The sequence below is a fragment of the Penicillium citrinum genome (assembly GCF_028827155.1).
Source record: "Penicillium citrinum strain IBT 23319 chromosome Unknown utg000002l:1.0-3833315.0:1.0-3834789.0, whole genome shotgun sequence".
Lineage (NCBI taxonomy): Eukaryota > Fungi > Ascomycota > Eurotiomycetes > Eurotiales > Aspergillaceae > Penicillium > Penicillium citrinum.
In genome coordinates, this window is record NW_026622687.1 from 2755871 (window position 1) to 2770101 (window position 14231).

Here is a 14231-nt window from a genome sequence, read left to right on the forward strand (position 1 = left end):
ATGGAAAGTGGTGTCGCTAATATTTCTGCGGGGAATATTAAATCGGGCACAAGGCCTAACAGCGACCGTGAGCAGCAGAGCCACGACGCTGTAATGAAGGAGAGACGAATGGAGGGAACTCCCCGTGGTCCAAGTGGCCTCGTTCTTATCGGAGGGTCCGATAGCCGGCAACCCCGTGACTTCCAAAACTCCGCTTTGCCTACTTGGCCTACTTGGACTACCATTGGCATTACTCAATCTGAATCTCGGGCATGAATGGCATCATTGTCGTTGTTGTTTGCTAATCGTGTCATTATGACTAATAATTGACTACAATTTAGATCGTCCCCATCCTGGTTTTGCAAGAAGTTCAAAACTTTCCTTCTCCACAGAGGCGTGATCGGATGCAGTATTTCCTGGCCGATTGCCTGGTCCTTCATCATTAAATTGGTTGACCAGTCGGACTGTCTTGGAAACTTCATAAATGTTGCCTCCAGACACCTTGAATTGCTTGCCTTGTCCCGATCGATCGCCAATTACTTCGCTCACTTCCTCCTGCTGCACGAGCGCCAACATTACCTCCCCAACTTCCTCGGGCGTCACCCACTCGTCTGAACTTTCGAGTACCATCTTGAGTTTTTCAGGGTTGTCCGTCCAGAGAGGAGTCTTGATAACACCAGGTGCCACCGCGGTAACACGGATACCGAGATTCTCAAGTTTAGCAAGTGATCGCACTAGACCGTTAATGGCATGTTTTGTAGCCGCGTAGATTGGAGCTGCGAAAGCAGCAGTCTGTCCCGCAATACTGGAGATATGGACAATATGTTTGGGTCGGCCATTATCACGGTGGCGGAGGAAATGCGCAATTGCCAATTGTGTTGTGCGAATAGGGTGTGTGATATTGATATCCACCAAGGCATAACGACCGCCATTTGGAGAATCCTTGCTTGGCGCGGTACCAGGAGGTCGCCAGAAGTTGCTCCAGTGCTGTTGTATCACGATATCCCGTTAGATCACCCAGGACTTGGCTGAACAGTAGCATATACTGGAAGTAAACCTACCGGCTCGTAGACTCCCGCGCCGGGGCAAACGATATCAATCACAGTAAACTCTTTCTCTGCGACCTCGAACATTCGTTCCAATTGCTGCCAATCTGTCACATCGGTCTTTTGGAAGACAACTCTTGCTGCTCCGGTCTGATGCTTGTCTGCAAGCACTTGAGCTTCAGGCCGCAGGGCCAAATCGGCAATCAAGACGTTACAACCATTCTCAACTAATAACTTGGCAAAAGCGAGGTTAATTCCTAAAGAGCTGTCAGTATGACTTCTCCCTATATTTTGCTTTCATATATACTTGTCTTGGAAAGGGACACCTACCAGAACCCGCACCAGTAACGATAGCTGTTCTACCCTGAACTGGTAATGCCATGTTGTACGTTCTATAGTCGGGGTGAAGTGATGAATTCTTTAGAACCTGCCCTTCTTCTGCGGAACCATCTGCTTCTTTATGCTGTTTTGCGGTACCCTGTGGAACCTACAGTGGGATACAGTGGGACTCGGGGCCCTTTAACAGCGCGTAGCATAGCCATTTTGGAGAAACGAGAGGGGTGTCGGATCCGCGTGAGATTTAACCGGTGCATTGGCTGAAGAGCTGGACCGGGAACGGCCTGCAGAGGGAATCTCGCATTCTTTCTGCTGATTCGCGTTGATTCGCAGGCTCTATCTCTTTTGCTTTTTCTTGCTTCATGTTGTCCCGAGTCATCTGACAGTTTTATGCGTATTACAAGCCATCCCCCTCCTTTTCCTACCCGAAGCCCATAGATCGGCCGTGGGGGTATAGTATGTACCCATTAATATTTATCTACCAAAGGCTTTTCGTCAAAAATTGCCGATTTAGCTGAAAGTTCGGAGCAAAGTACTTTTCTTAATAGTGTTTTGCATACTGAGTAGGTTGATACCGGAGTAATATTCATTACTACGCAATGCCAGTGCCAGACTATGTTGCACTTGTCTGCTAAATTCAAGTTGACATGACCTACATAGACAGTAGTCGGCGCAATGCCGAGCGCCCCGCATAATTTATATGACCTCATCATCGAACTTCTCCATCAATGCGGCTAAATTTCCTGAATAGGCAAATTGAACGAGTTTCGCGAATATTCTCGGCAGTTAACGCACCGAGATGCTGGAATGTCCAGTTTGGATGGAGCTCTGGGAAATACTGTGAGCCACTCGCATGAAAAACTGCGAACCGTTCTTCGAGGAGAAAGAAAGAAATACAGTACAGAAGGAGATCTTATGTATGCATCAGGGAAGTACGTGCACAGCGGAATTCCCCACACTTTCCCAAACACTGGTCCTCTCTACAAGTACTAGTATACCAGTTCTTGATCAACTACTAGTAGAGAGTCTAAATTAGTTCACTCTGGGACTTGCTTGTCTTTAGTCTAGTCTCAAAAAGCACGCCAGTGTACAAGTAGATTGTGCCCGCATAAGTGGATTTCCTTTGACATTAGACTTGCCATAAGATGTGTCTCAAGTTTAACAACCAAATTCATAAAGAAGAGGTATGGGATGATTCTTATTATTATTGCATCCTAGTACATCATTTATAGGAAGAATACTGTAGAAGTTGCCATTCGAAATCAAAAGGCATGTACATACAAATGTATAGCCCCTGCGGATGTCATTGGATAGTGCAGCGGAAGCTAATACTATTTCAGTAGTCCTGCCGCCGGGTGGCGGAACATCTTCCTGTATAGGCAGACTACCCGCCATACCAGTGATGTACACCCCGCGATGGCAACGCACGTATATAAAGGACTAGATCTAACCTCCAAACAGTTCTCGGTCAATAAACACTCCAATCATCAATCATGGCGATATCTCGACACCTTTTCAAAACAGTTGCCCGTGCGGCATCAACCTCCACCTCGGCGCAAACAACCAAAGCCGCTGGCGACATTTCATCGGTTTTCCCCAGTTTAAGACCGGATTATCAACCAGAGCCTCTTCCCCGCGATTTCGGGATTTGAAAACGAGGCTTTTCCAGAAGAATGAAAAGGCTCTGACCGAGAGCTGGAAGAGGCTTTTGCCCAGTCTCGAAGAAGAGGTCGAGAAGATCAAGACCAAAGGCAGCGACGTGAGTCCGATGATATTTATGTTTATTAGAAAGTGACATAGAAAGAACATCCGCTAATCTACTTTGACAGATAATCCCATCAGTGGAGTATGCTGATGTTGTGGCGGGCAAAGTGCCCGAAGCTACTATGGAAGAGATCCGTCACCGTGGCACTGTGGTTATTCGCAATGTTGTGCCTCGTAAAGAGGCTCGTGACTATAAGAACCGCATCCAAGAGTACATTGCTGCGAACAAGGAGCGTGTCAAGGCTTTCCCTGCCGATTCTCCTGCTGTCTACGAATTGTACTGGACTCCGGCACAAGCAGAAGCTCGCGCTCATCCCAACATGCTTGATTCCCAGCGTTTCTTGCAGCGTTTGTGGCATTCATCCGATCCAAACACCAAAATCTCAACATCTAATCCTCTCACATATGGTGACCGTCTGCGGATTCGAGACCCGGGTGATGCTAAATTCACCCTTGGCCCGCACGTCGATGGAGGATCGTTGGAACGTTGGGAAGATCCCGAGTATGCGAGCGTGTACAACAAGATTCTTGAGGGGAATTGGGAGGCTTATGATCCGTGGGACGCGAAACACCGTTTGGGCGCTAACATGGATTTGTACAATGGCGCTGGCGCCTGTTCAATGCTTCGCTTCTTCCAAGGTTGGTTGTCTATGTCTGAGACTGCCCCTGGCGAAGGCTCTCTCCATGTGTGTCCTATGATTAGACACAGCACTGCGTACACTATCCTGCGACCTTTCTTCGATGTGCAGACACAAAAGCCGAATTTGGATAATACTTTCCCCGGCTCTGTTCCAGGTGCATGCCAGGAGTATAACCCAGTGACTCACCCGCAGCTTGAACTGGAATCCACTATGGTTTCCGTTCCAAAGGTCGAGCCTGGTGACTTTGTTGCCTGGCATTGCGATATGCTCCACTCAGTGGACAAGGAGCATCGCGGCAAGAGTGATTCTAGCGTCCTCTATATTCCCGCTACACCTCTGTGTGATATGAACATCGATTATCTGAAGAAGCAGCGCCAAGCAGCTCTCAACTACTCACCTCCTTGGGACTTCCCTGGAGCTGGTGGCGATGGAGAGAAGGGATTCAAGGGAGCTTTGCAGTGGTCCTCGCTGAATGCTGAGGGACAGCGTGCCATGGGTCTCGGCAGCAAGCCCTGGGAGATCACCGACTCAATGAGTGAGGGCGAGAAGGAGGCTATCCGTTCCGCCAACCAAGCGTGTTTTGGGTTGTAAAGCAAAGTTTCTGTATAATTTGAGATACGTTCCAAGGCGTTAGCCCGCCCCCATTTCTAATTGAAAATTGCATCTATCCATATTCAAGCAGATAATGGCTATCAAGGACCTCACTTGCAGTAGAGATGGATGTTTTCCAGCAGTCGAATATTAGTCAGTTACCAGTAGGAACTCACATTAAGTAGTAGACAAGCCATTCTTTGAGACTTCTGAAGGAGATATATTCCGCCTCTAGTCAAACATGATTGTTAGAGAATTTGCCTAGCATTTGCCCATCACCGTATATAATGGTATAGAAGAACGGATGACTCACCCCAGCCAGCAAATGTGAGATAACTAGTGGGGCCAAGGCTTAGTATATAATACGAGCTCGAAGCCCACTTCACAAATCCTTGAATTGAAAAGCTATCTATCATTGAGTTCCAGTAAGGGATAGCACTCTATCCTGGAGGTTGAGTCACGACTCGAGGTACCCGAAAAGAAATCTTACCTCGTGGCTCATAAACTAATAAACTAGCATATATACTCATTTCTCCACCATCTACACAAGCTATATCATCCAGTTCTGTCGATCACAAGATGCCTGAGAAGCGCGTCTATAGCACTTCTTCCCCGTGGGAAGCTCGAATCGGTTATTATCGAGCAGTCCGTAGGGGTCAGCATATCTTTATAGCAGGCTCGACTGCAGCAGACCCCGACTCTCCACCAGAAGCACCGCGAGTCCGTTATCCAGGCGATGCCAAGAAACAAGCTCTTGTGACATTCGAAGAAATCATTCAAGCTATCCAAGCAGTGGGTGGAAAAGGGGCGGAGAGCGTTGTTCGGTGCCGAATGTTTGTGAGTAGGAAAGAGGACTGTGGGGTTATTGGGGACGCTTTCAGAGAGGTACTAGGAGAACAAAATGGAGGGCAAATTGGTGCGGTTGCAACTATGATTGTAGTAGCCAACAGCTTTGTGGATGATGATATGCTTGTTGAGATTGAAGTGGATGCCATTGCAGACGATTAAGACAAGCCATAGTACTGGAATCAATAAAATAAGGATATATATCCTTATTTTCGAGTACTATAGTTTCTTTGAGAATATATGAAGCAAGCCAATAGCAGAGTAGAGAAAGCAGAAGTGGAGTGAAATTGGAGAATTGAAGATTGAGTAATGCTGATACTGATACTGGTGCTGGTGCTGTGCTGGTGCTGGTGGAGTGGAGATGTTCCGCCAAGTTCGGCCGGGGGAAACATCTCAACATCACCGCCCGAGAGCTATCGACAACCACCACTTTACCTGCTTGTCGCCAGTCCACCAACATGCGGCTTCAGGTGGCACTCCTAGCCGCAGTATGCGCAACCCCAGCGGCGGCCATATTTTCCGATGAAGTTAATCACATTGACTTCCATCACGCTCTGCTCGGCGCCCCCTCTCCCGATTCGACCTTCTTCCTCAAGCCCTCCTCTGCCTCGAACGCGTCACTTCTCTACACACTCTCCGATAGGTCTATATTAGGCGCGGTAAACCCCCGGGATGGTGCTCTAGTTTGGCGTCACAATATCTCGCAATCGGCTTCTCCAGTTGGTGGGACTGGTATCTTGCGTGGCCTGGATGGAAACAATGCAGTTGTTGGCGCAGCAGGAGACTATATCTCATCGTGGGGTGCTCAGGATGGAAAATTGATTTGGGATCAGCATTTTGATGGCGGCCATGTCTCTGACCTTGAGCTGCTTGAGATGGAGGATGCCTCCAAGGAATCATCTGACTCTAGAGACACAATTGCGTTGATTTCCGGCAAGAGCTTTGGCTCTGTTAGACGCTTTGATGGTGATTCAGGAGCCGTTAAGTGGGAATACATTGATGAAAGGTTAGTTAGAGCTCATATTGTGGCCCAGGCGTTCCTAACGTTCGTTACAGTGGAGATGTTCCATTCCAGGTCTCATCTTCTCCTACCGAGGTTTTCTATATTTCGCTTCAGTCGGGCATGCTGAAGAGCTCGAAGATCAAGGTTACCGCCCTCGACCCCGTTACTGGTCAGCAAACTCGACAATTGGTCTTAAACTCGGAAAGCGATATCACCGGCCCCGAATCTGTCCTCTTTGTTGGGGCCAACACCGCATCTCCACTGATTGTCTGGGCGGACAAGACGCATAAATCGCTGAAGATTAATGTCATTGGCACGAAGCATATCAGCTCCGTCGCTATTGATAACAACTCCGATGAAGAGATCCGCCAAATCACGGTCCATGCCCCTCACAAGCTGAACTCTCTCCCCCACTTCCTAGTCCACTTCAAGACTGGATCTGGCGCCTGGGCAGAGGTCTATCATGTAGACTTGAAATCAGCTGCCGTGACCAAGGCCTACCAACTGCCCTACCTGAAAGGCCAGTCTGTGATTGCCACCAGCAATATTGACGCCAATGTTTACTTCACCCGTGTCACTGACTCGGAGGCTGTTGTGGTTTCTTCTGCCTCACATGGTATTCTTGGTCGTTGGAATGTGGACGCTGCATCTCCGGATACTGCTTACGCTGCGGTGGCCGAAGTTGTTGCGAAAGGAAAGTCCGTGGCTGCTCGAACCGTTGTCCTCCGTGAGTCTGGAGATTGGCAACTGATCAGAAATGGCCAAGTTGAGTGGACTCGTCCTGAAGGCTTGATCGAAGCTATTGCTGCCGTTTGGGCCGAAGCCGAGGAGAAGGAGGATCTGGCTCATGAGCTGGAGGTTGAGGGACACGATAGCATTCATGGAGCATATATCCACCGTGTCAAACGTCATATGCGTGATCTCCAACACTTGCCTGGTTGGATAAAGCATCTGCCACAACGTATCATCAGCAGTATTTTGGCTGATGAGGTGACCAACCTCGATAGCTTCGGAGTCGCCAAGCCTGTCGTCGTGGCCACTCGCACTGGACGGGTTTACGCTCTTGACACTGGCCGCCAAGGCTCTGTTCTCTGGAGTGTCCAGGCATCAGAGAAGGCGTGGGACGTAAAAGATATTTCTGCTCGTCCTGGACAGGTGACCATCAATCTCAACGATGGTGGCTATGTACTGGTCAATTCTTCAACGGGTGCAGCCTTATACCAGCCACCCGTAGAAGCTACCAAGCTTCATTCGATTGCCAACTTCATGGTACCGGACGGTGCATCACTTCTTCGACTCGGTGCTGTTGGTATTCAAGAGAATGGTAGCCCTGTTACCCCTTTCAAAGACATCAACGGATTTCTGGTGACCACCAGTGACAACGGAAGAGTTCTTGGTTGGATTGAAAGCGACAACAAAACGCCAGTCTGGGAGTTTGTTCCCCCGTCAGGCCAAAAGGTTGTTAAGGCGACAGCTCGCCCGGCGCATGACCCTGTCGCGTCAATTGGCAAAGTTCTTGGAAACAGATCTGTTTTGTACAAGTACCTCAGCCCGAATCTTGTTCTTGTTACTGCCGTCAATGAGAAGGACAATGTCGCTGGCTTCTACCTTTTGGATGGCGTGTCTGGCAAGGTTCTTCACTCAGTTACCCAAGCAGGAGTGGATCTAGCGCAGCCCATTACATCCATAATGTCGGAGAATTGGTTCGCATACTCATTCTTTGGTGACGCCATTGGTGAATCATCCGCCAAGGGCTACCAGCTGGTTATCTCTGAGCTTTACGAGTCTTCCATCCCCAATGACCGTGGTCCCTTGGACGCAGCTGGCAATTACTCTAGCCTCCACAGCAGCAGCACTGACAGCCTTCCTCTACCCCATGTTGTTTCTCAGTCATTCATGATTGCCGAGCCCATCTCTCACATGACAGTCACCCAGACCCGCCAAGGCATTACAACTCGCCAGCTGGTCTGTACTCTCCCGTCTTCCAACTCCATCGTCGGAATCCCTCGTCCTGTGTTGGATCCTCGTCGCCCTGTTGACCGGGACCCAACCTCCAGTGAGGCAGAGGAGGGGCTTTTCCGCTATATGCCATTCCTCGACTTCGATGGGAAGTGGTACCTGACGCATTCACGAGATGTCGCAGGTATCAATGATGTGTTGTCTCGCCCCACAATGCTTGAGAGCACCAGTCTCATTCTTGCATATGGCGGTGACATCTTCGGCACTCGCGCTACTCCAAGCCAGGCATTTGACGTCCTGGGCAAAAGCTTCTCCAAATTGCAGCTGGTCTTGACCGTAGTGGCCTTGACTGGCGGAGTCATCTTCCTGGCACCAATTGTAAGTATTCTATTCTTGTTATCTCTCACTCTTTTGGTGATGTATCTCTCTAACACATCATTCTATAGGCCCGGAAAAAACAAGTCAATCTGCTTTGGAAAGCAACTTAGTCTCTTAGTTTGTCATAGAAGCATTTGAGAAGCATAGTTATACATGTTATTTGACTAATTAAGAATGTAATTTATAGCTTTGAGGGGCAAACAATCCACATAGTGTCCACTATTGATCCTTTTTAAGAGTAGAATATCTGCGAGATATCATCATCAACACGCAACCAGCAATGCTTAAGTCTCCAAAGCATTTCCGAAAATGGCAGGATTGGATGATGCTGCATCGCAGTTGCCGTTTTGGTACGAGATATGCGTGGGGGGCCCGCGGGGGCCGACGGGATCTTCTCTACTACTAGTATAAGCAACTTTCCAATATAAAAACGCAAGAATATCATCCATCAAAAGAGGACACAATTCATTGATAGTTCTTACACCGCCATGGGGAGACTCGTGAAGCTAATCGGAGCGGCCATTGGCTTTACATCCGAGGCCATTCAAGCTTCTCGTTCGGGCTCATCCTCTACTCAAACCATCTTCTTCGAGGCCCGCACGTCAAGACTATGATCAACCACCTGTGTATGATGGTGCGAATAGGGGATGCTCCCGTTGGGGGATTGAAGGAGAAGCACGAGAAAGACGAGTCTAAAGCAGCCGAGGCCGGGTATGGCTCAGAGACTGACAGTCCAAATTCAGATGAATGCGAGGTCTACGATCAAGATGAAACAGAATGGGACCTTGATGGAAATGGTAGAGCAAATGAAGCCACCGTCATACAAGGAGTTCGAGGCTTCACCGAAGAACCAAACCGAAGTAGCGAGAATGAATAAGGAGGAGCACATGATGCGTGGGCTGGTACAGATGGCGGGTCCGTCTCGGCCAGCTCAACGACTCCCTTGTGCTGTTATTATCCCGCAGCGTAGGCCACGAAAGAGGCAGTATGGGTTTTACGTACTTCCGCTCCAGTAGTTGCCAACTGTGGCATCAGTCAAGAGGTTTTCTTACAGTTTCACACGGATTGGGAGAAGGCAAGCAAGGTTAGTAGCTCAACATGCTTTCCATTTTCAGGCATATATCAGCGGTCATCTTGAATACTGCCATTCGCAGGGCACTGACTTTTAATTCAGTCTGACACGTAGATTGATGTTATATACATGGCTGCCAATGTCGTTGGCTTCGTTCCTACATTGACTGCTCAGATTATAAGCCCCATAGTAGGGACAGCAGCTGGCACGGCTCGAGAACTTCAATCGCGGTCACGCCGGAACACGTTTCTCGATAAATTCAATGAAGATGTCCTTATGCCCCGTGGGTTATTTGGTATGATCATGGCCTTCAAACAGTCAATTACGGATGAACAACAAGGGCCCTTGCAACGGCTTTCAAAAACCATGGGGAGAACAATATTTACTACTAAGAAGCTCAGTGTCAACGAGGCTGCCGAAAGATACAGCAACCCAGAAGCCCATATATCAAAAACAAGGCAGGAACTGAGCAATATTAGACTCACAGTGGACGCATTGATGGACAAGTTGAGCTACCGGAAGCCGCTGAGCTGATTTAACCCGATCTTGATCGGGTTGCAGAGCAAGCCTACGTAAACCAGGGAAATAGCAAAGAGGCGAGCATGAGTGACAAGTTCAAGAATTCAGGATCTTGGGTGCAAAATTATTTTGTTAGCAGAGGTCAGGAATTCTGTGTAAGGCACTTTCTGACTCGAACGAAATTCAGACATTGATATGAAAATTTATTAGGACGCTGAACACCGTGATCCTTCTCAGCCTATGCCATCAGGGCAAACAACACAATTTCGATCTCGATATAATGATTCCAATCACCCAGTCAGCAGTGGATTTTTGATTGCTCTTTTATATGGCGGGGCCATCAATCCCATGCCCAGGCGAAAGACACGACGGGATAGAAGAAATAGGAGACGAGTCGCAACATGTCGTCGACCGAGCCTTTCCCGACGAGATAGAAGAAATCGCCGTAGAGGCATTGTCAGGAGAATCCTGCAAGAGGACATTTTATACTTCTTTGTTGTCAATCTTCCTACACAGGCAGAGATTCAACAATCTGTCGATCAGCTGGAGCACTTGATGGCCCCAAATGGCGCACCTGCGCCTACTTCAACATGATGGCGTGCAACAGAGTTTCCAGTTCTACTTATACCGCGGTGGGAACCTTAACCTTTGATGCTGGTATATATCAAAAATAATGCTATTTCGTACAAAAGCAAGAGTTCTTGAGGCCTACAGTGCAGCAATCTACGTACCTTCGGAACTATGTATCAGAACCCTGGTGCTAGTACTTGTACTACCAATAAATCACCATAATACTGTCTTCAGATATCACCTACTATAGCTTAGATTAAGTTGATGCTAACTATGAATTCTACTACTATTGCATCTCAAATTCTCCCCGTGAATGTCAGTGACTATTGCGCGCCTGCCTCCGCCAATCGAAGATCCTCTTCTTCTTTCATCTCTCAGTTGGGATCATCCGCGTTCTCTCATTTCCATCCCCACCCACCATATTTCTTATTTCATTCTCTTTGTCTCTTGCTAAATTGTCAATCTTCTTATTATGTTTCCCAACAAGTTTTTATGTCGTGTCAAAGCAACCTGTAGGATTGGCCCCTATGTGGCCCCTACTACCATCCAACGACTGGCCGCATATGGTCATGATTGGGCATACAGATTGGTACTGGATGCGAAGAGCATTGTTGTCATTGGAGGCTCTTTTGCAGGAACTGAGCTTTTCGGATCAATAGTTCCCTTGGGACAACGTATGACAAGATTACTGAAAGCAAGACGTTGCTCATCCAATTCTTGTACTCCCTGCAGTTGGAGCTCGACAGATGTCTTAAAAGCTAATTCAAAGTAATCAGTGATAGCTTATGAGTCCGAGCCCAGTCTAAGATTCATTAAGTGAGCCTGGATCTGAGCGTCCTCATCAGGCCATGGGCAACTTGGAAAGACCTGGTAGGAAAGATGGTGCGCATAATGCGCTGCACTGGGTATAGTATCATTTTTTATCACGAAGGGGAAATTGTACTGGAGGATCCAACATCAAAAAAACTCTGGCAGTCCCATTAACTACATAGTATTATTACTAGTAATAGCAATCCTACGTCAATGCCTTGAGATGTTCAAGTTCATAAATCATTGAAATTTCATATAAAGTAAAGTATCTAGCGTGGTATCATAAAAAAGCCAGATCAGAGTGGTGCACATGAGGAAAGATTCCACCTCAATCAAATTTTAACAAAAGACATATACAAGAAAGACCCCAAGCCTTCGAAAGACTGGAGAAACACCATACCGAACTAGTACAGCGGCATCGGTGACTGATTGACATAGTCAATATTATGCGGCACAGATTCGATCCGATCACAGCATGTACCAAAGATACGATCCCAAAGACGAGTCTGTTTGCCATAGTTATAGCTCTGCTTCCAGCCCTTACGGTGATGCAAATCGTGATCTTCGATAACAAGCTCTGCATCAAACCAACGGAGCACAAAGCTAAAGGTTGACGGAGGGGTGGCGTGGACACGTAGACCACTGTGACCAGCAAGTTCGGCGAAGACAACGTACTGGTGACAGATCCACCACTCGTAGAAACCCATCGGCATCCCCATGAATCGCATCGTGAAGTATGTCATCAGTGGGATACCGGCAATATCAAAGAACTCCTGCTCCAGGTCGGCGTACAGGGTCAGAAGCGGGTTCGGGTGTTTGGTCAGATGGTGAGTACGGTGGTACTGCCAAAGACTGCCAACGTCGTGCATAAGACGATGGTACCAATAGAACCAGAAGTCGAGGATGATGCCATAGAGACCGGCCTCGATGGGCAACCAGGCGAAACTCATCGTTGATGGGGGTAAGGCGACGCGATAGGCAAGCATCACTGTGAACATAGGCCGGAATGTCGAGGTGGAAATCAACGAGCGGACGACTTTAGCAACGCCAACGTCGGGGACGCCGTCTCGGGCGTGCTTGTCTCCATCGAGAAAACCGTGAATGTGACCGAGACGACGGAGAACGTGTAGTTCGTGAATGGCGATACCCTTAAAGGCGAAGCTGTAAAGAATGAAAGCGCCTAGCATGCCGAGATTATGACCGGTGAACTGGACGTAGGCGTGATGAATGAGAAGTGGGATAGCGGCGTGCGTGATAACCCAACGATGCATCGACCAGTCCGGGACGTAGGGCACGGCATCCTCTTTCAGATGTACAGGGACGTTCTTGTCAAGATGCTCTGGATGAATTCCAAGCAACTCATAAAACCAGTGGAAAAGAGTCCACTCAGAGCGGGCCTGAGACCGCCAAGTAGACTTCATCGAGTCCTTCGGATTGCGCTGAACACTCATGGTGAGTCAGGAGGACGCAAAAAGGCGGGACGTTTCTTGAAGATCTGAAGATATGGCGAAAATTCGACAATGAACTCCCCAAAGTCCGGGGTGGCCGTGTGGGTTTTTAAAGAGATTTGGCTCTGTCGATCTCCTTTTCGCCCCAGTCATTTGGGTGGATGCTCGGTGCATGTGAATACCCACTCTCCGCAAAAATGAGCCTCGGGGGTGTCTCTGCAGCATGCGAACATGATTGAACATGACGTTGATCGCCTCTGATTCTGGTATCGTGTCTGTCCCAACATCCCCAAACGCTATTAGCGCCCGTGTGCTAACGACTTTCCCTGTCCCCTTTGTCGATCGGGCTACCCCGGGGAAGTCTAGCGGTTGTTGAAGTGTTATTGTAGGATGATGGCACCATGATTTAACCCCACAGCCCATGATCGACCTTACTGGTTTAGCATTGGCTGGAGATGGCTAAGGCCCTGACCCTGGCTTTGATAGACGACGTGCTGCATACCTAAATCGCCGATGCAGGGCTTCGTGGAACATGTGCCCTTGACGGTCACCTGATCTACAAGGTCCACCCTTCGTCGCACCATCTACAATAGTATCTGTTCATTTTCAGATACTCGGGGCCTCATAATACTCCGTGAACCCAATAATTGAGATAGAGTAGTACAATCTGATTAGATGGGATTGGGCCATCCCATGTGATGGCCGAAAATGTTGGGGAGAACTTGAAGTTTATGCCTAACTGTAGGCAACGTTGTTTGTATACATTGTGCCGTGTGGATCATTATCATAATGCTGTCCACCACATGCTTAGATTAATTCATCTTCATAATATATGACAATGTACCACTGAGAACTAGTATATGCCACCATAATCATCATTCCTGTTTCTTCCATCAACGCAAGTATACATCACCAAAACAACCTGAGGTCAATGCCGACTCGTTCTGCACGCTGAATGGCCCGCCGGTAAATTATTTCCATATCAGGCTAGTCTATTCGTATTTGGACTAGCGCAAACAACGCGGCTGCGCTTCGACTTTTTCGCAGTTTCGAGGGTTGATCGGATGTCATCAAGTATACGAACTATACGATACACTTTATCAGATCTAGACCTGGCATTTTGTCTACATTCAAAAGATTCTGAAATGACGTCTTTAAGGATGTCATTGACGCTTTCTGATGTTGTTGATACGTCAAATTGAAGTTTATTACAATATGCACACTCATCTAAGCATAGACATGCCCAAGATAGTACTGATATAGCCTTAA

General features: G+C 48.0%; 7 protein-coding genes across 7 annotated transcripts; 5 read left to right on the forward strand and 2 right to left on the reverse strand.

Annotated features, from left to right (window-relative positions):
• Positions 1-255, forward strand: N7469_002849 (uncharacterized protein; the record flags this gene model as incomplete). Its single annotated transcript, XM_056641769.1, has 1 exon — positions 1-255. One exon carries the CDS (start codon positions 1-3, stop codon positions 253-255), a length of 255 nt encoding a protein of 84 aa, XP_056504263.1.
• Positions 256-309: 54 nt separating this feature from the next.
• N7469_002850 (uncharacterized protein) lies at positions 310-1407 on the reverse strand (the record flags this gene model as incomplete). Its single annotated transcript, XM_056641770.1, has 3 exons — positions 310-966; positions 1041-1282; positions 1356-1407. The coding sequence occupies 3 exons, from the start codon at positions 1405-1407 to the stop codon at positions 310-312; spliced, it is 951 nt and encodes a 316-aa protein (XP_056504264.1).
• A 1447-nt stretch (positions 1408-2854) lies between these two features.
• On the forward strand, positions 2855-4357 carry N7469_002851 (DUF1479 domain-containing protein; the record flags this gene model as incomplete). Its single annotated transcript, XM_056641771.1, is given in 3 exon segments — positions 2855-2950; positions 2962-3120; positions 3191-4357. 3 exon segments carry the CDS (start codon positions 2855-2857, stop codon positions 4355-4357), a joined length of 1422 nt encoding a protein of 473 aa, XP_056504265.1.
• A 579-nt stretch (positions 4358-4936) lies between these two features.
• N7469_002852 (YjgH family protein) lies at positions 4937-5365 on the forward strand (the record flags this gene model as incomplete). Its single annotated transcript, XM_056641772.1, has 1 exon — positions 4937-5365. One exon carries the CDS (start codon positions 4937-4939, stop codon positions 5363-5365), a length of 429 nt encoding a protein of 142 aa, XP_056504266.1.
• A 296-nt stretch (positions 5366-5661) lies between these two features.
• Positions 5662-8653, forward strand: N7469_002853 (uncharacterized protein; the record flags this gene model as incomplete). The annotated part of the gene is made up of 3 exons (XM_056641773.1): positions 5662-6209; positions 6260-8543; positions 8612-8653. 3 exons carry the CDS (start codon positions 5662-5664, stop codon positions 8651-8653), a joined length of 2874 nt encoding a protein of 957 aa, XP_056504267.1.
• A 521-nt stretch (positions 8654-9174) lies between these two features.
• N7469_002854 (uncharacterized protein) lies at positions 9175-10149 on the forward strand (the record flags this gene model as incomplete). Its single annotated transcript, XM_056641774.1, has 3 exons — positions 9175-9403; positions 9557-9627; positions 9730-10149. The coding sequence occupies 3 exons, from the start codon at positions 9175-9177 to the stop codon at positions 10147-10149; spliced, it is 720 nt and encodes a 239-aa protein (XP_056504268.1).
• A 1769-nt stretch (positions 10150-11918) lies between these two features.
• Positions 11919-12965, reverse strand: N7469_002855 (sterol desaturase family protein; the record flags this gene model as incomplete). The annotated part of the gene is made up of 1 exon (XM_056641775.1): positions 11919-12965. One exon carries the CDS (start codon positions 12963-12965, stop codon positions 11919-11921), a length of 1047 nt encoding a protein of 348 aa, XP_056504269.1.
• Positions 12966-14231: the final 1266 nt, after the last annotated feature.